This window comes from Pan troglodytes, chromosome 21, assembly GCF_028858775.2.
Source record: "Pan troglodytes isolate AG18354 chromosome 21, NHGRI_mPanTro3-v2.0_pri, whole genome shotgun sequence".
NCBI classification, from domain to species: Eukaryota; Metazoa; Chordata; class Mammalia; order Primates; family Hominidae; genus Pan; species Pan troglodytes.
Window position 1 is genome coordinate 45,166,070 of NC_072419.2, and position 26,880 is coordinate 45,192,949.

General features: G+C 46.4%; 1 protein-coding gene across 1 annotated transcript; it reads left to right on the forward strand.

The window, feature by feature from the left end:
- Positions 1 to 26,736, forward strand: FAM83D (family with sequence similarity 83 member D). The gene is made up of 4 exons (XM_003316936.7): positions 1 to 615; positions 15,658 to 15,825; positions 21,583 to 21,707; positions 25,226 to 26,736. The coding sequence occupies exons 1-4, from the start codon at positions 49 to 51 to the stop codon at positions 26,205 to 26,207; spliced, it is 1,842 nt and encodes a 613-aa protein (XP_003316984.4). The 5' UTR covers positions 1 to 48; the 3' UTR covers positions 26,208 to 26,736.
- Positions 26,737 to 26,880: the final 144 nt, after the last annotated feature.

Below are 26,880 nucleotides of genomic sequence, written 5' to 3' on the forward strand. Positions count from 1 at the left end.
TGGAAGGAAAGCAGCCAATGGGAGAGCCGAGGCGGGGAGGTGCGGCCAATGGCGCGGGCCTGTTTGATTCAAAGGTTGCCTATAAAGTGGGACTGCACGCCGGTTCTTGTCCGAGGGCTGTCGAGTCCGAGCGCCGCCATGGCTCTGCTGTCCGAGGGCCTGGACGAGCTGCCCGCCGCCTGCCTGTCGCCGTGCGGGCCGCCCAACCCGACCGAGCTGTTCAGCGAGTCACGGCGCCTGGCTCTGGAGGAGCTGGTGGCGGGCGGCCCCGAAGCCTTCGCGGCCTTCCTGCGACGCGAGCGCCTGGCTCGTTTCCTGAACCCCGATGAGGTGCACGCCATCCTGCGCGCGGCGGAGAGGCCGGGAGAGGAGGGCGCGGCGGCCTCGGCCGAGGACTCGTTCGGCTCCTCGCACGACTGCTCGTCGGGCACCTACTTCCCCGAGCAGTCGGACCTGGAGCCACCGCTGTTGGAGCTTGGCTGGCCCGCCTTCTACCAGGGCGCCTACCGCGGCGCCACGCGCGTCGAGACGCACTTCCAGCCCCGCGGCGCTGGCGAAGGTGGCCCCTACGGCTGCAAGGACGCTCTGCGCCAGCAGCTCCGCTCGGCGCGAGAGGTGAGCGGCCCTCCAGGGCCCTGGGTCGCACGGGAGACCCCCTTCAAGAATGGGAAATTGAGGCCTGCTGAGAGTACGGGCCGGGGCCACTACCTCCTCTGCGCCCTACCGGAAGCGCGGGCTAGGTGGTCCCAGGGTCTCCGACTCACACCCCACTCTGCGTGTCTCCCCCGGATCCCCCGGGCCGCTCCTCGTGGCAGGGGATAGTGGGAAAGCCTTGGCTCCCAAGGATGCGAATTGTGCCCGGGTTCCATCTCCTAACGTTCATATCCCTGAAGGAGGGACCAGAAGTACTCTGAGTTCCAAATTTCAGTCAAAATCAAACTTGGAAAATTGCCTGTTTCCCTGGCTGTCAGCCAACGCTAGATCCCACTTTCAGGAGCTTCTTAGGAGACTCATTACCAAAGAACTTACGCAGGGAAAGTTCCAGAAAGATGGTCTCCAGAGACAACTACGGGGCATTAGGAAGCAATTATTATTGCTAATTACTTTCATGCATCTTATGTTGTAAAAAGCAGATAAACACAAGAGTGGCAAAGTGAGAGCCCTGCCGCTTTTTCTTTCTTGTCTTTTTTTTTTTTTTTGAGACAGATTCTCTTTTGCCCAGGCTGGAGTGAAGTGGTGGGATCTCAGTTCACTGCAACCTCCGTCCCCCGGGTTCAAGTGACTCTCCTGCCTCAGCCTCCCAAGTAGCTGGGATTACCGGTGTCCGCCACCACGCCCGGCTAATTTTTGTATTTTTAGTAGAGGCGGGGTTTCTCCATGTTGGCCAAGCTGGTCTCGAACTCCTGACCTCAGGTGATCCACCCGCCTCGGCCTCCCAGAGTGCTAGGATTACAGGCGTGAGCCACCGCGCCCGGCCCCCTGCCGCTTTTTCTACTGCCAGAGACTGGAGGGGAAACTGGGGCAAGGGGTTTGTTTTCCATAGGCTGGGTCTGTGCCAGATTGCAGTGGTCTCCTAAAATGCAGATACATTTGCATTAAATTGGCTTCTGTATTCATAGTGGGTTTTGGTCCTACTGTCTGACTCTTAGTATGGCATGGTCATGGGTGCAATGGAGGTCTTGTCTGCTTGCCAGCCTCGATAAAGCTGCAGCAGGGTGCTGGGGATCAAGGAGGAAGAAGGCAGCCTGCAGGTGGGTGTGGCACATAGAGTGTCGTGGCAGACACCTTGGTCTGGAGCCATGGTCAGGTTGCTTGCTGACTGGCAGTGCCCAGCTCCCTGGCTATCTGCCTGTGCCAGGGACATGGCAGATAAAGCCCCAGCCATGTTAAGACTTGTTAGGGCTGGTACCTGAGTGTGTCTGACTGTGGGTGAAGATACCAGTGCATTGTCAGGTTGACATGTCCAAGCCCCGACTCTCACCAATGTTCTTAATGTTCTTTCCCTGACTGGTGGGGTTTCAGTGGTAGTGGATACAGTGACCTAGTGCCTTGCCTTTGAGGGAGTGGTTGTGGGCTGCAGCTAGGCTCTTACCAGCCCTGAGGTGCTTTGGGTGGGCTGAGGGTTTTTTGATGCGGCAGACATTTTCCTTGCGGGTTCAGTGAGAAGATTAAAAAGATGGAAAAGGCAGACTTGTGTAGGTATGCATCCCCAAAGCTCATCTCCAGTAGAACTTGAGCACTTGGAACCTGAAAAATGTAAAGAACTGGTCTGTATAGTGAGAGCTGTGGATTGTTCTAGTCTTTTGCCCAGCCCCAAATTTTAGTGATAGCAAAAGGGCACTGGAACTAGAGGCCAGAGGGAAACTATTAAACTCACGTGCTGGCGTGAGGAGGGGATGGAGCCAGGAGCTCAGACTCTCCCTCATCCCACGGGCATTTTGTAATACTGACATTTCCAGATAGAACCTGCTGCCCTAGTCTAGCTACCCACAGTTCCCTCCGAGATGCTGTATTTGGAACCTGGGCAGTTTTAACTGAGAAAGGTGGTACATTACCTTTAAATCCAATGAGTATTGGCTGGGCGCAGTGGCTCAAGCCTGTAATCCCAGCACTTTGGGAGGCTGAGGCAGGCAGATCACGAGGTCAGGAGTTCGAGACCAGCCTGGCCAACATGGTGAAACCCCGTCTCTACTAAAAATAAAAAATTAGCTGGATGTGGTGGTGCGTGCCTGTAATCCCAGCTACTTGGGAGGCTGAGGCAGGAGAATTGCTTGAACCTGGGAGGTGGAGGTTGTAGTGAGCCGAGATCACACCACTGGACTCCAGCTCTGGGTGACAGAGCAAGACTCCCTCTCGGGAAAAAAAAAAAAAAATCCAATGAGTATTTTCAGTGTGTCCGATAGATGCCAAATTATTTGCTTACTCATTGCCTGCTGTGTATCAGACACTACCATGGCTGGGGCCACAGGGGAAGGCATCATCCTTGCCAACACTTGAGAATGGACAGTGTGCTGATGGGAAACAGTGAGGAGTTTGCTGCAGGTACTGTGGAAAGGGCTAAAGAAAGAAAGTCTCCGGAGTGGCAGTGACCTCAGAGCTGGGTGGGGCTTGCCAGACCTAGGGTATGGGGGCTGGCCCACAAGTGTTTAAGGACCTGGAATGTTTGGGGGCAGCCAAATTCCCCACAGCGGGTTAGTGGTAGGAGAGGAAGCTGGGTAAGGGATGCTGAAATGAGTTGGGTTTGAGACAGTGCTGAATTTGAGGTCCCAAAGACTGTCTCTTTTGTTTAAAAAAAAAAAAAAAAAGAGCCAGGCCATGGTATCATGCGCCTGTAGTCCCAGCTACTCAGGAGGCTGAGGCAGGAGGATCATTTGAGCCCAGGAGTTTGAGGCTGTAGTACACTATGACTACGCTGTGAATGGCTACTGCACTCCAGCCTGGGCAACACGGGGAGACCCTGTCTCTTTAAAAAAAAAAAAAAAAGTAATGCTTTCTATTTGCCAGGCACTGTTCTAGGTGATCCCAAGGAAGGTGCAATTATCATCTTCATTTTACAGCTGATAGAACTGAGGCATAGAGAAGTTAAGTGGCCCCGAAGTCATGCAGCTAGAGAATGAAGGAGCCTGTACTCAAATTGAGGCACAGAATGTCTGAACCACTGTTCACCACCACACTCCTTGTGGAGGGTTCAGGAGCCTGTGCTCAGGTGGGGAGAGGTGACAGCAGATCTGGTAGCTAGCTAAGTGCTACTACTATTTATGGGCGTGCATTGTGGACAAGGGAGTGGCTGTGTCACCTTGACCACATCCTTTGAAATCTAGTACCTGTGACAGCAAGGACCATGAAGGTGTAGGTCTCAGGCTGCTTTCAGGATGAAATGAGAAGCTGTTCTGCATCCGTGTTCTGATGGCAAAGGTACCTAATGGTGATATGATTGAGCACTTGGAATGGGTCAGTTTCTGTGCTAAACCCTTGACCTGAATTACCTCATTTAACCCTCCCAACACTGGGAGGAGGCTACAATTAAGAAAAGACCAGGCACAGAGAAGTTAAGTAACTTGCCTGAGATCACACAGTTAGCATGGGACAGAGCTGGGCTCAAGCCCAAGTCTGTCTAGTTCCAGCTCTGAAGCTCAAGTGTTTTTTTTTTGTTGTTTGTTATTATTTTTTTTAAGACAGAGTCTTGCTGTGTCACCCACGCTGGAGTGCAGTGGCATGATCTTAGCTCACTGCAACCTCCACCTCCTGGATTCAAGTGATTCTCCTGACTCAGCCTCCCGAGTAGCTGGGATTACAGGAGCACACCACCATGCCCAGCTAATTTTTTCTTTTTTTTTTTTTTGGAGACAGAGTTGCTCTTGTTGCCCAGGCTGGAGTGCAGTGGCACAGTCTCAGCTCTCAGTAACTTCTGCCTCCCAGGTTCAAGCGATTCTCCTACCTCAGCCTCCCAAGTAGCTGGGATTACAGGCACCCTCCACTAATTTTTGTATTTTTAGTAGAGATGGGGTTTCGCCATGTTGGCCAGGCTGGTCTTGATCTCCTGACCTCGCGATCTGCCTGCCTCAGCCTCCCAAAGTGCTGGGATTACAGGCGTGAGCCACTGCGCCCGGCCAATTTTTGTGTTTTTAGTAGAGATGGGTTTCGCCATGTTGCCCAGGCTGGTGTTAAACTCCTGGGCTCAAGTGATTCACCTGCCTTGGCCTCCCAAAGTGCTGGGATTACAGGCGTGAGCCACTGTGCCCGGCCACTGAAGCCCACACTCCTAATCCCTGCTGCATACAGCCTCCCTGCCATGAGGAAGGATTGGAGCTTTGGTAGTTTTCAACAGGCTGAAGGTTTGTAACAGTTGAAGATTGGGACTTTTTAATTTCCATGTTGCGTATTCTATAAACAGGAAAATGACAATGACTAGACCTGTCCTTTTCAGGAAGAAAACGAGGTGGTCAGTTTTTAGAGTAGGAGGCATTAAGGCTGGCAGAGAACCTCCTCAACCCATCAACTGGGGAAGGTGGTTCATGATGCCAGGAGAACATAGGTCTCTGAGTTTAGATTTTGTAAACTAGGGTGTGTTTTCCTCTCCCTAGGAAAGATAGAGCCAGATAGATGTTTCTGGTACCTGGAGCAGAGGGATCTGTGAGAATCTTTTGGTGGGTGAATGAAGGAACTTTGAATGCCACATGAAGGGTCCCACTTAACCCCAGAGGTTGGGGCCAGGCTGCAGTAGAGCATGGTCGGACCTCAGTGTTCGCTCCATGCAGCTTTATCTGCCTTCACTGAGGTGGTCTGAGGACCACCCTGCATCTTCAGGAATGTCTCTGGAAGGAGCCAGGATACGAGGCTCCTTGACCAGAGTATAGGCACAGGAAGCCAGCGTTACTTGGTAAATGGTAGCGCCTAATCCTGGCTTTGCAGCCTGAAGGGCTGGTTCTGGGATAGGTTTTATCCAGCAGCTCTCTGACCACACAGAATCACTCAGTGTGTCTGATACATAAAAGATGCTCAGTAAATACTGTAGGGGCCTATTATGTGCCCCTTTGCACATTCAGCTACATGCTTTGAGGAGAAATAAAGGGCAGGGGGAAGGGAGTGGTAGATAGGAAGAAAAGTAGTTCAGGTGATTCTGTCTGCCTTTCCACTCAGCAAGTATTTGTCCCTGGGTGGCTGTGCCTGGGGTTTGTGAATCTGCCAGCCCCTTCCTTGACTCTTGTTTCTATATACCTTTCAAAGTGTGGGCATTCTGCCACACTGAATGAGGTATGGTGTTTAAAAACAAATGGTTTGGCCATGCGCGGTGGCTGATGCCTGTAATCCCAGTGTTTTGGGAGGTCAAGGCTGGAGGATTCCTTGAGGCCAGGAGTTTGAGACCAGCCTGGGCAACATAGCGAGATCCCATCTCTACAAAAAGTTAAAAAATTAGCTGGGTGTGGTGGCATGTGCCTGTAGTTCCAGCTACTCAGCAGGCTGAGGCAGGAGGATTACTTGAGCCCAGGAGTTGGAGGCTGTAGTAAGCTATGATCATGCCAGTGCACTCCAGCTTGGGTGACAGGGCAAGACCCTGTTTCTAAAAAATAAATAAAAACACAATTACGTATAGCATGGCTTGAATACAAGCTGGCTGCTTACCAGGTGCTCAGGCGAGCTTCACCAAAATTGGAGGAAATACTATTTTGAACCTTTTGAGAACCCATATGTTTGCTTCCTAAGCAAGTTTTTGGATAATCTTGAATTATACAGGATATTTTCCCTAGATACTTGCTGTAGATCCACCCCTCCACCACTGTATCTGTTGATGACGCATTCAGCTTTTTGCCTCTGTTGCTGTGTGAACTGGGATTTGGCTGGGCTGTGGCCGCCTGCCTGGAAGGGCTACATAGCCTCATTTTGGCAATGTGCTTATGAATTGGCTGTCCGGCTATTCCTGGTTTGTTGAATGAGAGTTCAGAGGCAAAGCTGGTACCACCATGAGGTTCCAATTCCTCAGAGTCACGTTTCTTACCAGTGCCTATTCTCTTTTGTTCCAAAGAGGCCACTTTTGCTATGCTCTTTTGTTCCAAAGAGGCCATTTAGCTATGACCTCACCCTCGGGCATCCTCTTGATAACCTGAGCGTTAGTAGTGGGGATCATTGCGTTCCCAGAGAGCCCTGCCAGGAGGAGTAGCAGCTAAGAAATCTGTTGGGGGCCCCTGGCATTTACTTGGATGTATCTGAATGAAGGCTTTCCTGTTCTTGCACAACTTTCCTCTGCATTACAGTAGAGCCTGTGTGGTGTGATCAGTTTCTGTTCCAAATGCTCATGTCAGCCCCAAGCAGGGCTTCTCACCCTCAGCACTGTTGACCTTTTGGGTTGGATAATTCTTTGTCCTGAGGGGCTGTCTTGTACATTGTAGGACGTTGAGTAGCATCCATGGCCCCCATTCACTCGATGCCAATAGCATCCCTCACCCCAGGTAGTCATGATATTCAGTGTCTCCAGAGTGGGACATAGTTACTGATGAATGGGCACAGAGTTTCTGTTTGGGGCTATGAAAAAGTTTTAGAAACAGATGGTAGTGATGGTTGTGAATGTAATTATTGCCACTGAATTGTACACTTAAAAATTATTAAGATGGCAAACTTATCTATTTCACCACAATAAAAAAATGTCTCCAGACATTGCTAAATGCCCTCTGGGGGCAAAATCGCCCCCAGTTGTGAACCACTGGCCTAGAAGTTCTCACTAGTGCATCATTATGGGACATTACCCACTGGACTGAAGTGTTGCTACTATTTATCCCTTCCTTTTGATTTCATGTGTCAGGTTAAGGATTTTAGAATTTAGCCATTTCTTTTTTAAAATATTGTGGTAAAAAATACATAGCAAAATTTACCATTTTAACCATTTGTAAGTGTACAGTTCAGTGGCATTAAATACGTTCACACTGTTGTGCAGCTGTCACTAGCCGAATCTCCAGAGCTGTTTCAGCTTCCCAAAGTGAAACTCTGTACCCATTAAACACTAGCTCTTCATACCCTCCTTTCCTGGCCCCGGCAACCACCATTCTACTTTCTGTCTGCCATTTCTTTCTTTCTTTTTTTTTTTGAGAGTCTCGCTCTGTCGCCAGGCTGGAGTGCAGCGGCACCATCTCGGCTCACTGCCAACTTCTGCCTCCCGGGTTCAAGCGATTCCCCTGCCTCAGCCTCCCAAGTAGCTGGGTCTACAGGTGCCCGCTACCACACCCGGCTAATTTTTTTGTATTTTAGTAGAAACAGGGTTTCACCGTGTCGGCCAGCATGGTCTCAAGCTCCTGACCTCGTGATCTGCCCTCCTCGGCCTCCCAAAGTGCTGAGATTACAGGAGTGAGCTACCGTGCCTGGCCTCTGTCTGCCATTTCTTTATTCTTTTCCCTTAGTGTCTAGCAGACAGTAATGAAGCTGCAGAATTCTTCTCTGACTTCTTTATGGATAGAAGGTATGTTATTTCAGGAAAAAAGAAAGCAAAACCCAAAAATGTAGTGGGTATATTGGCTTAAAAAAATCTTGAACCCGGTCTCTACTAAAAATACAAAATTAGCTGGTTGTGGTGGCACATGCCTGTAATCCTGGCTACTTGGGAGGCCGAGGCAGGAAAACAGCTTGAACCTGGGAGGCGGAGGTTGTGATGAGCCAAGATCGTGCCATTGCACTCCGGCCTGGGCAACAAGAGTGAAACTCCGCCTCAAAAAAAAAAAAAAAAAAAATTCTTGATGCAAATGATATAACCTCTGGAAGGGAATTTGGCAATATCTAGCAAAATTTCAGTTATATTTACCCATTGATCTACCACTTCCACTTCTCTGTATCTTGATATATTGGCAAAAATATGAATAGTTGTAGACAATAGGCCATGCGTTGCAACACTAATTATAATAGCAAAACACAGGAAAGAGTTCAGGTGTTCGTCAGCAGAGGATGAGTTCATCATTGTGAATAAACCGATTCGTCTCTGCAGTGGAATATCCTGTAGCTCTAAGAAGGAATGAGGACTAGCTCTGATATGCGGTATCTAGAATGGTACTGACCAGTGTAGTAGCCATATGAGGCTATTAAAATTTATATGGATTAAAATTAAATAAAGATTCAGTTCTGTCATCTTGGAAGGTTCTATTGGGCCACGCTAGTCTAGAACAATGTGTAGTAGTCCATGCTACCTTTTACCTATAGGGGGATATAAGCACATATACATAGTTATATACATAATACACATGTTTATATAAAACAAATATGTTTATATACACCTGTGTATACTTGTTTATATTGAAAAAATGGAAGAATATACAAAAAACTAATGGAAATATTATCTCAATGGGGAGGAGGGACAAGGATGGAAAGTAAGTATCTTTGAAAGTACCTTGTTTTGTAAATTGGATTTTGGAACTAGGCAAATGTTTTACATACTTATAAAATAAAAACAATTCAAAATGATAAGCCCTCCTCCCCCTACCCCCTAACTTCTTGGTGCTTTTCCCTCCCCTTTGAAAAGCCCACCTGCTTGTGTACTTCATGCTGGAATAGTACAGAGTACTGAATAGTGGTCAGTCCCTCCAGAGATCAGTGAAAACTTTGCTCCTGCCACCCTCTGGTGGCCCTGCCAGCACTTTCATCTAATACTTAAATTGTTTTATTTGGTTGCTTGTTTGTTTGTTTGAGACAAGTTCTCATTCTGTTGCCCAGGCTAGAGTGCAGTGGTGCAATCATGACTCACTGCAGCCTCGACCTCCCAGGCTCAAGTAATCCTCCTGCCTCAGACTCCCGAGTAACTGGGACTTAAAGGCACATGCCACCACGCCCAGATAATTAAAAAAATTTTTTCTGGAGACAGGATGTCAACTGTGTTGCCCAGAGTGGTCTCAAACTCCTGGCCTCAAGTGATCCTCCCACCTCAGCCTCCTAAAGTATTGGGATTACAGATGTGAGCCACCATGCCGGGCCTAAATTGTTAATTTGATAATAGCCTCTGAAACAGAGGGAAAACAGTGCACACAAGCAAGTTTAGGTTTCGCTGTGGGAATTTACATTCTTTTTTGTTTTTAAACCCCAAAGATGTCAAGATAGTTACTTAAAGGTTTTTGACAAAATCCCAAGGAGATTATTTCTGTTCTATTAAAACATGTAATACATGGAGAGAAAATATATCTTTTGCTTTTTTAGCAAGAGGGTCCTGAGAGAGTCAGGAGAGGAAGTGAAGGATCAATGGAGGCCATGTGTTCAGCTGGGGGAATGCAGCAGCCAGGATGTTATTGACCACAGCACAGGCTGACATTGAATGTGTGCAGATCTTTGGTGGAATTCCAAGCATGTTGCACACCTGACCTCACTTTATGACTCTGGGAGGGAAGGGAGGGAAACTGAGGTGCAGTGAGAAGGGGTGATCGGTACGAACTTCCTCCTTCACACAGAGGAAGAAGAGCTAGAATGAGAACTGGAATGACTGGCCCTGAGGGGCCTCTTGGGGCTGCACATGTGCCTGGTCAGAGCCTAGACCTGCCCATTGAGTGTGTATGAATCACTGACTTCACAGAGCTGGAAGGGTTCCTTGTTTCAAGGACACCGAGACTCAGATGGAATGGCTTGTCCAGGGGTAGTGACAGAATCGGGACTAAGAATATGAGTAGCTGCCATTTAAGGGCTTTCCATATGCCAGGAACTGCCAGCAAACACTATGAGATAGGTAGTGTCAATCATCCGTGGTGAGCTTGAGCCCATGCACTTCATGGGCTACGCCACTGATCCTTTAGTGTTTGTTCTAAGCTTCCAGTCATGTGAAAAACTGCCCATTAAACTTGTTTGGAATGATATAAAATACTGAGTATAGTACTTTTTTTAGATGGCTCCGGAGTCACAGAGACCTGGGTTGAAATTCCAGCCCTTGTACTTGCTTAAGTTTGTCACCTTGAACAAGTTACCTAACCTCTCCAAGCTTTGGCTTTCTCATTTATAAATTGGGGATGACAGGTAATGGGGTTTTGAAATTTCTAGATAGCACTTTTGAGCTTTTGTGCAAGAAGGCAAGCAGAAAAGAGTTCAGTTCTGCGTGGCAAGTGACATAAACAGGGTCTGTGACCTTCCCAGAGACCAAGAAGGCCATCATGACGTCTGCTGTTCAACTACATAGGTTCCCAAGTCCCTTGGTACAAATCAGGAGGGGACAGGTAGAAAGACTGAGAGAGGTAGGCTTGTGATTTGTCACCTGAGATGATGATGTGAGAGTGGACACACGTGCAGCTGCTCCAGATATGGCTGGAGAAGTGCAGGAACAGTGGGGTCCTGGTCAGCAGGCCGGCCATTATGCCCCTGACCAGCTGGATGCGTCCTCCTCACGTCTCCTGTTGTAACTGACTTGCACTGAGTTGCAAATTGCAAATGGGTGTTGACCCTGGAAGGGACTCTTGAAAGTCACCACTCTCACGACTTTCTAGTCCTTAGAGAGTGGGTGGGCTCCATGCAGCACAGACTGGGAGAGTGCCATGACTGTGGGCACTTGATGTGCAAGGGCTGCCTGCCTTCCAGACATGCCATTGTCCTTCGCACATTATTGCCTCCAGGAGTGGGAGCAGTGGCCAAATACACATCAGGTGTATTTCTGGACCCACAGGCTGCAGCATGAGCACCGGACACCTAGGAGATGCATCCTGGCTTGGAAAGCAGGACTCGGCCGGTTAGTGGATGAGTCCAGGTCATTGCTCAGCTCAGTGAAGAGAGTGTCCCTTCAGTCTAGCCCCAGGTCTACTTCAGCTACGCAGGGATTGGTTGCATGAGGGCTGGGACACAGGAATACGGGGATGGGGATGGGGATTTGAAGGAAGACTTCCCTACTGATTGCTTCTACAGTAGGACTGTGGACTTTTCCTCTGTAAAAGACAAGTACTTTTGGCTGGGCATGGTGGCTCATGCCTGTAATCTCTGCACTTTGGGAGGCCAAGGTGGGTGGATCACTTAAGCTCAGAAGTTGGAGACCATCCTGGGCAACATGGTGAGATTCTGTGTCTACAAAAATTAGCCAGGTGTGGTGGCATGTGCCTGTAGTCCCAGCTACTTGGAAAGCTGAGGTGGGAGGATTGCTTGTGCTTCAGAGGCGGAGGTTGCAGTGAGCCGAGATCACACCACTGCACTCCAGCCTGGGCGACAGGGTGAAACTTCATCTCCAGAAACAAAAAAATAGACGAATATTTTTAAGAGTCCTGCTTTAGTAAGAAAGGAGGGGATGCTGGGTGTAGGGGAAGTCAGGGGAAGAAAAAAACCTCCATCAACCCTACGCACCCTGATGGTGTTAAGGACTAGTGTTCAAATCCAACGCACAGGAAAGGGTGAGGCTTTAAAACCAAACAATGGAACAAATAGCAAATTAGGTCTTTACTCACCATATAACAAAAGTGTTGCACCATTGTTTTGTTAAGTGGTGAATCAAAATTCAGCTTGGCCGTGTCTTGTGCTGTGGGCCCCCAGGCCCATGCCCCTGCCTCCAGCAGGTCTCTAATCCAGCAGCTGGGCTGGGTTTTTCTGGTCTCTGTTCCAGTAGCACTGAGGGAACGTGTCCGTTGGCCCGTCACACTCTGTTACCCCTGGCTTGTCTCCTGTCTCATTAGACTGCATTCTTGAGGACAGGGATTGACACTAGATCCTCAGTGCTCAACACCTGCCTGCCTCGATTGGGTCCACAGTGAAGATTTGAAAGAAGAGTGGGAAATCAGAGAGGCAAGCAGGTGTGTGCGTTTTCCTCTTTAGCTTTCTCCTGTGAGCTCTACTCTCATTTGTACACCTGCATATTCCAAACCTCTTTCTGAAGGTTTTACTGCCACCTCAAAATCCGTTTCGAAGCTCACCCCTCACTCTTGCTTCTTGTCTTGTGTTTCCTGTTTCCTTGTATCTGAATATCCCTCTCCTTGTCATCCTCAGCCCATGTCGCCCACTGCTCGGCTCTCCCATGATCTCCTTCCCTCTTCTGCAACCCTCATTGCTTCTGCCGTGCTACTGATTTGTCTTCATCTGGTCTCTAGTCCTCCTAAACATTTATTGAAGTTGCTTAACCTGAAGAATATCCACGTGACTGCTGTGTTGCAGGTCCTGTGTTGGAGGAGGTGGGCCCAGATCTCTGACCTATACCAATCTCTTCTGGCATCAGTTTCTTCCATCCTGTTGGATTCTTCACTTCGAACTCATTACTCTTATACAGGCAATGTAGGGAAGATTGAAACTGATTCCTTGGTTGGCATTCAGGGCCTTCTGTGATCTTGCTCATTCATCTGTCTTTTCCAGTCATGTCCCGTGGCTCCCTTTCATACATGCTGTACGTTCCAGCCAGACTGGTACATACCCCGTCATGCCCTACCTCTTCCTCTGTTATCATGTGGCTTCCTGCGGGAATGCCTTCTCCTCCCTTCACTTCTCCCATGCCCTTGTCCAAATTTTGTCCTTGTGATTCAGCTCAAATGCCATCTCCTCCAGGAAGCCTTCCCTGCTCTTATCTGGTAAGCATTTGAGTACCTATAGTGCCCATAGTCCACCACTGGAGGAGACACCTTGTTTTTGTTTTGTTTTGTTTTGTTTTTTGAGATGGAGTCTTGCTCTGTTGCCCAGGCTGGAGTGCAGTGGTGCGATCTCAGTTCACTGCAACCTTCACCTCCCAGGTTCAAGTGATTCTTGTACCTCAGCCTTCCTAGTAGCTGGGATGACAGGTGCACGCCACCATGTTCATCTAATTTTTTGTATTTTTAGTAGAGACGGGGTTTTACCGTGTTGGCCGGGCTGCTCTCAAACTCCTGACCTCAGGTAATCCACCCACCTCGGCCTCCCAAAGCACTGGGATTACAGGCATGAGCCATCATGCCCGGCCCCCTTAGTTAAATTGCTTAGGCTGTATATATCATTTTGCCTCTCTGCATCCTGTGTCCTCTCCTTGAGGTAAGTTGGGTCTATGTCAAATTCCTCATAGCCATCTTTCTGCCTAGTGCAGTGTGCAGCCCACAGCGTGCTCTGAGGAGGTGCTGGCTGCATAATAGCACCTGTTTCCTGCCTTGCCCTCCCTGTGCTAAGCCCTTTCCATGCTTCGTTTCACTTAATCCTCACAGCAGCCCTTTGACCCAGATGCTATTAATTTTGTCTTCCTGAGGAGGAAACTGAGGCTCAGAGAGATTAAGCCACTTGCCCAGGATCACACAGCTGGTAGGTGGTAGAGCTGGGTTCTATGCCCAGACCTTTTGCCTTTAATTCCTGTTGTATGACCCGAATGAGTGGGATGAATAGGACTATCAAAATAGGATGTGTAAAGCCAGTGGAGGATGTAAACTTCAGAGGATGCCACAAATTCAGAAAGAACGCTTCTCATTTTTTAAATCACTGTGTTCAGTGGGTTTCAGCCATGCCCTTTACCAAGAATAGCCCACAGCTTAGACCATCATTAAAAGGGGTGGGGAGGGAAAGGCAGCAGGAGAGTAACTGGTCTTCTCGACCTCCTCACAGCAATGACTTCCCAGGAACTGGTGTTTCAGGGTCTCACATCCTAGTAGACCAGGCCCTGGAGTGTTGGAGAAAGACAGCCAAATTGCCTTTTTGCCTCTTCATTCCTTCTTTAATCCCCCAAATCCTTAAGGAGTCATGACTGTCATATACTGTCCTAAGTCCTCTGGGACCACAGAAATGAATCAATCCCATTCAAGAGCCTTTGCTGCAGGAGAAGGAGTGAAACCCATAAATGAATAATCCTAACTTTCAGAAAAAGAGTTAATGTGATTCTGAGAGACAGGCTTTTACTGTGGAAATGGGGAGGAAGGAGAAACCCTTATAGCTCCAGACTACAGAAGAGCCCCCAAGCCTCGGCTTCCTTAGTTAACACCCCCAGCTTCTGACTCAGTTTGTCAGGACCTGTTTCTAAGCCTGGAGGTTTAGGCACCCCCACTGCCCTGCCCGGAGTTTGCTGAGGACCTTGGTTTTAAGCCTGCAAAGGGTGTGATTAGAGGCATTGTGGCAGGAGCAGCCTGTCTTTAAAAGAGCGAGGAAAGCTAGGCGGTGTCTCCCTGTGTTGAACTGTCTGGACGGCTCCAGCTCTGGACTGGTAAAGTGAATAAACGAGCAGATACTAAGGGATCCTTTGTACCTTGCACTTTATGTAACATAGTCATTTAGTTCTCGATACAACCCTATTTTGCAGCTAAGGAAACAGACATTTGAAACAGCTGTAATTTGCCCAAGAATGCATGGCTAAAAGGTAGCTCTTAATTGTAGTCTGATGCTAGGTGTAGAAAATCACTTGGGAGGCATGAATGGAGCCACGTCGTTGGGGAGAAGAAAGGCCTGTTCTGAGCTTAAGGGCAGAATCCTTAGGAAATATTTCCCTGTTCTTTGCTGTGGGCTTGCACTATGGACAGATACCAAAGAACTGCAGAGAGAACCTTTTACTGAGGAGAGGCCAGTGCAGTGGAAGCCATTTGGTTAGAACCTGCCCAACAGACAGCTGATCAGGCCTGGCTGGTAGAAAGAACAGAATGTTAACAAATATGGTATGCAGTGTTAAGGAGGCAGAAGAAGGGAGAATCCATGGGCCTGCTTCGATTGCTTTCGAGTCATGAGTTGGTGGTGAATGGGACAGGCCTTAAAAAAGTCAGAGATTATGATTCAAAACCAGACAATAATTTAAAAGATAGATTTCGAGAATGCTACCCTCCAGAAGGGCCCTCAGAGAGAATCTGAGGTTTTATTTACTTAATTAACGGACAGCAAACTGAAGCCTGGTGGGGAAAGCAACAAGCCAAAGATGACAGTGTGTTACCCACAGAACCAGACAGCTTGCTGATCTGAACTCAGCCTGTAAGACAGGAGTTTAGTGGAGGAATAGAAGGTGAATGGAGCAGGTTCATAAGAGAGCAAGGCAGTGGATTGATCTGTATTTTTGAGAAACCTGCCAGCATGGAGTTGGGAGTGTTAGCTAGGCCAAGTCAAGATTTCTAGGACACGGGGCCCAAGTGTCTTTGGAGATGCAAAAGAGTCCATGGTGAGGGGGGCACCAACACTGCAGAAGGAGGAGGGAAGGATAACTGTTGGATAGGGATCGTTTCCCAGTTCTGAGTGGAGTCCAGAGTCCAGACAGCGTGCTGTAAGGTGGTGTCCTATAAGCTGATCATGTGCTCTTCCCTGTTTCACCTGTAGGTGATTGCAGTGGTCATGGACGTGTTCACAGACATCGACATCTTCAGAGACCTGCAAGAAATATGCAGGAAACAGGGAGTTGCTGTGTATATCCTTCTGGACCAGGCTCTCCTCTCTCAATTTTTGGATATGTGCATGGATCTGAAAGTTCATCCCGAACAGGAAAAGGTTTGTGGTACACTATATCCAGTTTCACCATAGTCAACAAACTTGACCAAGAATCCATGATCTACAAGGTAGCTGGTGGCGGTATCCCTGTTTACAAGGAAGGGACTGAGGCTGTGAGCAAAGTCATTTGCCTGGTCTTACAGAAAACAAACAGTACCTGTGACCTGGCAATTCTCCTAGGTGTCTACCCAAGAGAAATGAAAATATAGGCCCCCACAAAAATTTATGTATGAGTTTTATAGAAGCATTATTCATAAAGCCAAAGAGTGGAAACAATCCAATGCCCATCAACTGATAAGTGGATAAACGATATGTTGTCTATTCATACAATAGCGTACTATTCACCTATAAAAAGGAATGAAGTGCTGATACATGCTACAGCATGGATGAACCTGCAAACGTGCTAAGTGAAGGAAACCGGTCACAAAAGACCACATATGATATGATTCCATTAAGTCAGAATAGGGAAATCTATAGAGACATTGATTAGTGGTTGCCTAGGGCTGGGGAGTTGGGGGAAGGACGGGATTATTGCTAAAGGGTACTTTATTTTAGCACTTTCTTTTTAAACTGATGAGAATGTCCTAAAATTGACTAACGGTGATGATGGTTGCATATATCTGTGGATATACTAAAAACTACAGAATTTGTGTTAATTGTATGATCTGTGAATTAGATCTCAGTTAAGCTCTTTAAAAGAAATGTTAGGATTCAAGACCTTGGCCTCTCCCCTGTACTGTCCTGCCTCTTAATAGAGCCTGGACCAGCTCCCTTGTTGAAGGCCTGAAGGCCACCCTGGAAGTTGCTGCTTTTGACAGTAGCTCCAGGAGGCTGCCCTTTTAATCACAGCAACCAGTATTTGTTGAGCCCCCACTCTGTCTTTGGCACTGCTCCATGCTTTTTTTTTTTTTTCCTGAGATAGAGTCTCACTCTGTTGCCCAGGCTGGAGTGCAGTGGCCCAATCTAGGCTCACTGCAACATCCCTCTCCAAGGTTCAAGAGATTATCCTGCCTCAGCCTCCCAGTTAGCTGGGATTACAGGTGTGTACCACCACACCTGGCTAATTTTTGTATTTTTAGTACAGATGGGGTTTTGCCATGTTGTCCAGGCTGGTCTTGAACTCCTAACTCAGATGATCTGCCTGCCTCACCCTCCCAAAGTGCTGGGATTACAGGCATGAGGCCCCACGCCCAGCCTGCTCTGTGCTTTTAACAAATGTTATGTAACTGAATCCTCAAAGCAGCCCCTATCAGGTAAGTGGCACCTGTGTTTTAGACCAGGAAATAGTGACACAGAATCCAAGTGTCCACCACTGCAAAGTAGTGGACCTAGGGTCTGCCTCCTTGTATGTCTGCCTCCAACCCCAGTGTCTGTAATCACTATCACATGCTGCTGCTGTTCATTTCTCATTATTGTAAAATTAGATTTTATGTCTATTTCTCTGATTCTGAAAATGACCCAAGTGTTTCAGTGGAAGCCTATACAACATAGCTAGCTTGGTCACTTTCATGGAAAGAAGCAAGAAAAATTGTCATATTTATTACAGAATTTGTTTTTTTTTTGTTGTGTTTTTTTGAGATGGAATTTCGCTCTTGTTGCCCGGGCTGGAGTGCAGTGGCACAATCTCAGCTCACTGCAACTTCTGCCTCCCGGGTTCAAGCGATTCTTCTGCCTCAGCCTCCTGAGTAGCTGGGATTACAGGTGCCCGCCACCACACCCAACTAATTTTTTGTATTTTTAATAGAGACAGGGTTTCACCATGTTGGTCAGGCTGGTCTCAAACTCCTGACCTCAACTGATCCACCAGCCTCGGCCTCCCAAATTGCTAGGATTACACGCATAAGCCACCATATCCGGCCCAGAATTTGTTTTTTAAAAATTAAGCAACCCATGGCTTCTCAGCCTTTTGGCTAAGATCAAGTGTAAAAATTAAGCATCTTAACCTGTGAGCTTCAGAACTTTATTTGTTCATCACCTGTCTGAGTATCTATTATACACTGGGTACTAGATATAAAGCAGTCAGCAAAACGAATTTAGTCTTTGGTACTATAAGTTACTGCCTAAGAGACTCTAACTTACCACCTTATTATTACCAAGCAATTTGGTTTACAGAATTCAGATTCTCCCACAGAGTTCTTGTTGGTTGCCTCATGATAAAGACAGGATTGGGGTTTCTAGACCAATTGAGATGAGACAGCCATGTAACCCAACAGGTGGTTAGAAAATGAGTCCAGGTGGACCCAAGGAAGATACACTTTGGCATGGAAAAGAGCATTATCAGCTAGCCAGGTAAAGAAATTGAAGGTATCAGTGTTTAATTTCAAGGTACTCTTTCTATAATTAAGGCTATGCATTAGCAGAGAAATCACAGAATTGTTCTGGCCACAACTTTGATCAAATGATTTTCTCTATTTATCTACTAGACAGAAATCTATGAGCAGGCACCGGTTCAGTTGCCTACTGTTGGTTGTTTCCTTCATAGGTGTCCAGATCCTCTGCAGGGGGGTTTAAGAAGGCCTATTTCTGGCCGGGCATGGTGGCTCACGCCTGTAATCCCAGCACTTTGGGAGGCCGAGGCGGGTGGATCACGAGGTCAGGAGATCGAGACCACCCTGGCTAACACGGTGAAACCGCGTCTCTACTAAAAATATAAAAAATTAGCCAGGCCTGGTGGCACACGCCTGTAGTCCCAGCTACTTGGGAAGCTGAGGCAGGAGAATCGCTTGAACCCGGGAGGCAGAGGTTGCAGTGAGCCGAGATCGCGCCACTGCACTCCAGCCTGGGCAACAGAGAGAGACTCTGTCTCAAGAAAAAAAAAAAAAAAAAGGCCTATTTCTCTGGCCTCCCCAGTTTTTGTAGTTTTACCTCCTTCCTGGGGAAGCACTGTCTTCCCTGGTTGCTTGTGTCTCCTGTTCCTCTCTGTGCTAGTGAATTTGTGCCCCTTGCCATATGGGGGCTGATGTCCCCATGCTCTGCCTCTGTAGCTGGTTCAGAATGTTGGGTTGTGCTGTCTGTAGGAACTTGGTCACACATTGATGTGCAGGCACTCACAAGTGCTTTGGCCACGATCACAGAGGCATATGCAACATTCAGATGTGTGTCAAAGGGAAAGAGACAGAAAACCACACCTAATCTGCCCATAATGGTATTTTTATGCTTATTATATGTTGAACCTTTAAGACTTGGCTCAGGGGTCATCACCTCCTCCAGGAAGCTCTCCTCCCACCAAGTCCAGGTGTACCTCTATGACATTCCCTAGTCGTTTTTCTTTTTTTAATTTTTATTTTGAAATAATTTAAGATTTATAAAGAAGTTACAAAAATAATATAAGAAATTCCTGAATACTCTTCACCCAAGTTCTCCACATGTTAACATCTTACAAACCTCAGTACAAATAACAAAATCAGGAAATAAACTTGGTATCAATACTATCTAATTTACAGACTTAATACATTTCCCGGTCGTTCCACTAATGCCCTTTTTTATGGTCCAGGATCCAATCCAGTCCAGGATCACACCTTACATTTAGTTGTCAAGTCTCCTTCATGTCATTTAATCTGGAACAGTTTCTCCATCTTTCTTTGTCTTTTAGGGTCTTGACCTGCCCCCCCCCACCCCCACCCCCCCGTTTTTTTTTTTTTTAAGAGATAAGGTCTCGCTATGTTGCCTAGGCTGGTCTTGAACTCCTGGACGCAATTGATCCTCTTCATCAACCAGCCTCCCAAGTAGCTGGAACGACAGACATTTGGCACTGCGCCCGGCTGGATCTTGACACCTTTAAAGAATACTAGCCAGCTGGGTGCAGTGGCTCACGCCTGTAATCCCAGCACTTTGGGAGGCTGAGGTGGGCAGATCACCTGAGGTCAGGAGTTTGAGACCAGCTTGGCCAACATGGCGAAACCCCGTCTCTACTAAAAATACAAAACAATTAACCAGGCATGATGGCACGTGCCTGTAGTCTTAGCTACTCGGGAGGCTGAGGCAGGAGAATTGCTTGAACCTGGGAGATGGAGGTTGCAGTGAGCCGAGATTGTGCTACTGTACTCCAGAGTGAGACTCCACCTAAAAAAAACAAACAAACAATTTTTTGTAGAATTTGGGTTTGTCTGATGTTTTATCAAAGTTAAATTCAGATTACGCATTTGGTAAGAAGACCACAGAAGTAGCATTATGTCTTGCCATAGTTTTGTTTTGTGTTTTATTTTTAGCTTATTTTGAATACTGATAGATTAACAGAAGTTGCAAAGATTGTACAGAAAAGTTTCATGTACCCTTCACCCAGTTTCCCCAAATGTTACATCTTATGTAACTTATGGTACAATGTCAAAACCTGGAAATTGACATTGGTACAATGTGTGTATACAGCTTTGTGCCATGTTATCATCATGCATACATATCCAGACAGAAGTTTCCATCACCACAAAGATCTCCCTCCTCCTGCTCCTTTATATAGTCACATCACTCCCCTCTCTTTAACCCCTAGCAACCACTAATTTGTTCTCTATTTCTATAATTTTGTCATTTACAGTCTATTTTGTAAATGGAATTATACAGTATGTGACCTTTCAAGATTGGCTTTTTTTCCCTCATCACAGTGCTTTTGAAATCCATCCAAGATGTGCATGTATCAACAGTTTGTTCCCTTTCATTGCTGAGTATTGTATGGTATCTTATACCATTCAACCACTGAAGGACATTTGGATATTTCCAGTTTTTGTCTGTTATGAATAAAGTTGCTGTGAACATGTGTAGAGGTTTTGTGTGGATATAGGTTTTCATTTCTCTGGATGCTGTTATGTGTTACTGTAGTTTCTAAATCAATTAGTTTTCTCTCTCTTATTCTAGTCCTTGAAGGTAAGGAGCATGCCTTACATCTCCGTTGTCTCAGGGCTTGGCACATAGTAGGGGCTCTCTATGTTTATGGAATCAATGAGTCAAACAAAAATCTTACACGTTTAATTTAAATGTGTGAGATTTCTAACGATATAGAGCCACTGGTCTGCTCCAGAGAATGCAGATTGTTGTAGTATTTTGTATGCCATTGTTTATACATTTATGTGTGTCATTTTACAGGAATAATTATGCATACATGTGCAGTATATTGCCCCAGCATACCACCACCAGTGTACATTTTTGGTAATTATGTATTTGTAGGAGATGTGACATTGCTTGTTAAGCCACATGTGATATGAGTGTTTCTGCCTCAGCAGGCCTGTACTAGAGAAGGCCTGTCTTGTGTTCCTATTCTCCATACCCATTATGGTGTTGAGGGTGAGTGAGGATGGACTGTTACTCTAATGTGATGCCATTAAACAAACAAGTTGGAGGAAGATCAGCTTACCTTCTTTCAGACTTTGCTCAAATGTTCTTTATTACTAGCATGTTTTCTTTGATGATTTTATCCCACACATTTTGCTTCAGAATCATTTCTTGGATTTGGGATTCTTGTTTAGTATCCCAAAAAGGTTGAGTGTTCTTTTAGAACACATACACGCATGAACTAAGGGTCTCAAAAGTAAATATAAGAAAAGAACAGATGAGAAGATGGACCAAATGTAGAAGTAACATCACTTGAGGCTTGAGAACTGTCTGGCTAGTGTACCGTGTATACTGTCACTAAATGGTGACCCTAAGCCACGCATATGCCAATAATTATATCTGGGAATTATAAACTAAGCCTTTTTGTCCTAACCATTTGCTCAGCAGATGAGTATTGCTGAATTGTTCGTTTATATTTCTCCCACTCCCTGCCAACAGTTAATGACAGTTCGGACTATCACAGGAAATATCTACTATGCAAGGTCAGGAACTAAGATTATTGGGAAGGTTCATGAAAAGTTCACGTTGATTGATGGCATCCGCGTGGCAACAGGCTCCTACAGGTAAGTTTCTAACCCGTCCAAGGCTTATTAATCTAAACTCTTCAGAAGAAGCATGTCATGTAAAGGTAAAAGCCTTTTCCTCTCAATGGGAGCCTCTATGGCCATGCATTCTGATATGCATGCATCTTTGTATAGCAGCTGGTTATCAAAGCCTCCTGTTAGAGGCAGTTTGGGTGGGGGTCAGTTCCCCTGTCCTGTAGTCCATAGATTAAAATGCAGAAGTTGAACTTGTATTGAGACAACACAGTCAGCAAGTCCTAGATTTCAAGCCTTGGCCCAGGTCTGCAGGGGACGAATTGGGGGTTAACAGCAACACACAGTCTGGAATCCTGGTTCCTTAGGGATCTGGACCCAGCTTGCCCTGCTCACTTGAAGGTAGGGGCAGTTGCAGGCATCTCCATTAGTGTTGAAGGCAGAGCCAGAGCTGTCAGCTTTAGACTCAAATCCTCCACGTTGCTTCAAGCCTTGTAATTTAGAGCTTTAGTCTAGAAAATACTGATTATGTTTCTGACCCACCTTTGAAGTCTCACATTGGCAATGGCATCTTAAGGTAGACAGCAGGAAGGTTGAAGAGAGGGTGGGGATAATGAGTGGTTTACATGAATCTCTAGAATTTGTGCCATTTTTACGTATGTGGCTCCAATGGTTGTATGTTTTGCCGCCTCTGCAGTAGATTGTCTGATGGTTTGCATGAGGTGTGTCTGTAGAATTTTAAAAAGAAAACCCCATTTTTGAAGAAACACACAACCCTGAGTGATAATTACGTGTCAGCCCTGGGTAAAGGTAGAAATGTTAAGGCTTGTGGAAAATGAGGCAGTAAGATCAAGAAAATCTTGACACCTTTCTTTTTCAACAATACCCTCATTGCTCAGAACAAAATTTCAACTTTCTTCACCAAAGAGGCTGTGGGAAAAAACAAATTGAACTCTTTTTCTTGGAATTTCCTTTTGTAAGAAGTTTATTAAAAAAATTTGTTTTTAACCCAAGTAGGATTTATCTATATTAACCAAACTTAGCTACAAATGGACTTTTGCTGTTCTAAAATATAAAAACTACCCTCTCCAAATGAAATTGATGACGATGATAGCTTCCATTTGTTGAGGAGGTTTTATAATCTTGGTGTTGGATAGGTGCTATATTTACATTATCTCATTGAAGGCTTTCTTTTTTTTTTTTTTTTGTGATGGAGTCTTGCTCTGTTGCTCAGGCTGGAGTGCAGTGGCACCATCTTAGCTCATTTCAACTTCTGCCTCTCAGATTCAAGCGATTCCTGTGCCTCAGCCTCCCGAGTAGCTGGGACTACAGGCATGCCACCATGACTGGCTAATTTTTGTATTTTTAGTAGAGATGGTGTTTCGCCACGTTGGCCAGGATGGTCTCAGACTCCTGACCTCAGGTGATCCGCTGGCCTCAGCCTACCAAAATGCTGGGGTTACAGGTGTGAGCCACTGCACCCGGCCCGGCCTCATTGAAGGCTTTCAAAAGAATCTTCCTTCTCAGGCTTTGAAGGCAGTTTTCAGGGGGACTTTGCATTAGCCATATCTTGGTTACAGGAGACAGAGTTGACTGTGTTCTATGATCTCTATTGGAAACCTACTTCTGGTACAAATACCACCATTAGTGGGGTGATGGCAAGTGTCAGCTAACTCTCAAACATACTGACTCGAAGAACCCGGAAGGAAGTATAGAAAGATACAGTTGGTTTTCAGTTCATCTTGACGTAGGAGCCACACACTGATCAGAACACTATATCCTGGTTCTGATGTTTTCGAGTTGACTTTTGTTCTTAGGCAGGCTCTCCCTTTGAAGTCAAGGATCCTGGCTTTGTTTATTTTTTGTTTTTGAGACGGAGTCTCGCCCAGGCCGGAGTGCAGTGGACGATCTCGGCTCACTGCAAGTTCCGCCTCCTGGGTTCACGCCATTCTCCTGCCTCAGCCTCCCGAGTAGCTGGGACTACAGGTGCCCGCCACCACGCCCGGCTCATTTTTTTGTGTGTTTTTAGTAGAGATGGGGTTTCACTATGTTAGCCAGGATGGTCTCGATCTCCTGACCTTGTGATCCTGCCGCCTTGGCCTCCCAAAGTGCTGGGATGATAGGCATGAGCCACCGTGCCCAGCCAGATCCTGGCTTTCTCATATGGCCTTTAGTAGCTGTCTCCCAAAGGGTGAAACTCTTTCACTCAGAATTATTATCAATCCCTTCTGTCAGAATCCATTTGACAAAGAAAAAAGAAATCTCTGAAAAATTACTTGGCTCTGGTGGGATCACATGCCCACCCTGAATGAATCCCTGCATCCAAGGGAATAGGATACTCTGGCCAGTGTGGACCACATGCCTGCCCCTATTGTGGTTGGAGAGAGTATGATAATGAAAGCTTTCTGGGGTACAGGTGGGTGTGAGTTCTGCTAGCAGAGGAGGGAGGCGGGGAAGGGACACTGTACAGGCAAGGGCACATGGCCACTAATCAGCTGTAACATGTTTTGAGCCATGGTGTTTTGTGAAAATGGCAGCACAGCCCCATGACTGTGGGTCCTCCACTGTTAGTGAGGAAGACTACTTCAACAGCCACAAGGACAAGCTTGAGGGCAGGAAGGCCACTGATGTTGCCACTCAAACAGTAGCAAGGAGCAGGGCATTAGCAATTCATAGGTCCTAGGGTCTGATCTGGAGTCCAGCAGTAGCTCCCCTCTGTGATAATCCCTTTATCTGGTTTCCTTACCTTTAAGATGGGGGTGCTGGCCTAAATAGTTTTCTTACCTTTAAAATGGGAATGCTGGCCTAAATATTTAGAAGCCCTATTTTTTATTTTTAATTAATTTTTTGAGATGGAGTCTCGCCCAGTCATGGAATGTGCAGTGGTGCGACCTCAGCTCACCACAACCTCTGCCTCCTGGGTTCAAACAATCCTCCCACCTCAGCCTCCCGAGTGGCTAGGATTACAGTCATGCACCACCACGCCTGGCTAATTTTTTATGTGTTTTTACTGGAGACAGGGTTTCACCATGTTGGCCAGGTTGGTCTCGAACTCCTGACCTCAAAGGATCTGCCCACTTCGTCCTCTCAAAGTGCTGGGATTACAGTTGTGAGCCACCGCGCCTGGCCCCCTTTCCAGTTTTTAAAAACTCTGAGGCAAGGACCAGGTGAGGTGGCTCAAGCCTGTAATCCTAGCACTTTGGAAGGCTGAGGTGGGAGGACTGCTTGAGCCCAGGAGTTCAAGACCAGCCTGAGCAACATAGCAAGACCCTGTCTCAAAACAAATAAACAAACAAAAAAACCCTCTGAGGCTGAGCATTTAGTGTGTTTGTTAAACAGTTGGCCTTTTTACTTTTATGGTAACACACATAAATGTTATATATGTGTTAAGGCTAGTTAAATACATGCAAATGGTAGGTGTGATATCACCAAAGTTGTGACCCTTATGTGGTAAGATACCTGTGCTATATTATTCAGATGGACAGTGAGTAAACCAAAATTGCTCATCCTTACCAGCTGCTGTTTGTTTCTTTTTAATCCTTAAGTTTTACATGGACAGATGGCAAATTAAACAGCAGTAACTTGGTAATTCTGTCTGGCCAAGTGGTTGAACACTTTGATCTGGAGTTCCGAATCCTGTATGCCCAGTCCAAGCCCATCAGCCCCAAACTCCTGTCTCACTTCCAGAGCAGCAACAAGTTTGATCACCTCACCAACCGAAAACCACAGTCCAAGGAGCTCACCCTGGGCAACCTGCTGCGGATGCGGCTGGCTAGGCTGTCAAGTACTCCCAGGAAGGCGGACCTGGACCCAGAGATGCCCGCAGAGGGCAAGGCAGAGCGCAAGCCCCATGACTGTGAGTCCTCCACTGTTAGTGAGGAAGACTACTTCAGCAGCCACAGGGACGAGCTCCAGAGCAGAAAGGCCATTGACGCTGCCACTCAAACAGAGCCAGGAGAGGAGATGCCAGGGCTGAGTGTGAGTGAGGTGGGAACACAAACCAGCATCACCACAGCATATGCTGGTACCCAGACTGCAGTCATCACCAGGATAGCAAGCTCTCAAACCACGATTTGGTCCAGATCGACCACTACTCAGACTGACATGGATGAGAACATTCTCTTTCCTCGAGGAACTCAATCTACAGAAGGGTCACCAGTCTCAAAAATGTCTGTATCGAGATCTTCCAGTTTGAAGTCTTCCTCCTCTGTGTCTTCCCAAGGCTCTGTGGCAAGCTCCACTGGTTCTCCCGCTTTCATCAGAACCACTGACTTCCACAATCCTGGCTATCCCAAGTACCTGGGCACCCCTCACCTGGAACTGTACTTGAGTGACTCACTTAGAAACTTGAACAAAGAGCGGCAATTCCACTTCGCTGGTATCAGGTCCCGGCTCAACCACATGCTGGCTATGCTGTCAAGGAGAACACTCTTTACTGAAAACCACCTTGGCCTTCATTCTGGCAATTTCAGCAGAGTTAATTTGCTTGCTATTAGAGATGTAGCACTTTATCCTTCCTATCAGTAACTGCTCCATGTTCAGACTCCTGGTTTCTTCCTGGCTTACAGTGGACATCATCAGCTTCCTGCTTTGAAAAATATCTTATGTCCCTAATTGCCTTTCTTTTACCTGACTTTGTCACCTTTGTTGTCTTTGAATTCTATAGGCTGCATATTATTTTACATGCTTTGTTTTGTCATGTATATACCAGGTATTGGTTTTAGGGTTTAAACACTATGGATACAGGGGTTTGTTTTGCACAGTTTTAATAGTCATGCACTACATAATGATGTTTTGGTCAATGACAGACCACGTATATGTTGGCAGTCTCATAAGATTATAATACCATATTTTTACTATACCTTTTCTATGTTTAGATACAAATACCATTATATTACAGTTGCCTACAGTATTCAGTGCAGTAACATGATGTACAGGTTTGTAGCCTGTTTTGCATTTTTCTTAGGTTGTATGCTCTTCTGTTTTAAAGGTTTGAATCACCAGCATTTTTGTGATCAAAATCCTATTTAGAAAAAATAAAACTACTTTCTGTTTATCTCTTTAGAATATCTGTATTCTTAGCATTAAATAAATATAAACTTGCGCTTCTGTACTTTTTCCCCCCTCTCTGACACTTTTCTCTTTAAATCTGGGAGTATGTCACAAATAAATGCACCTCATAGGTATAGGTATATAGATA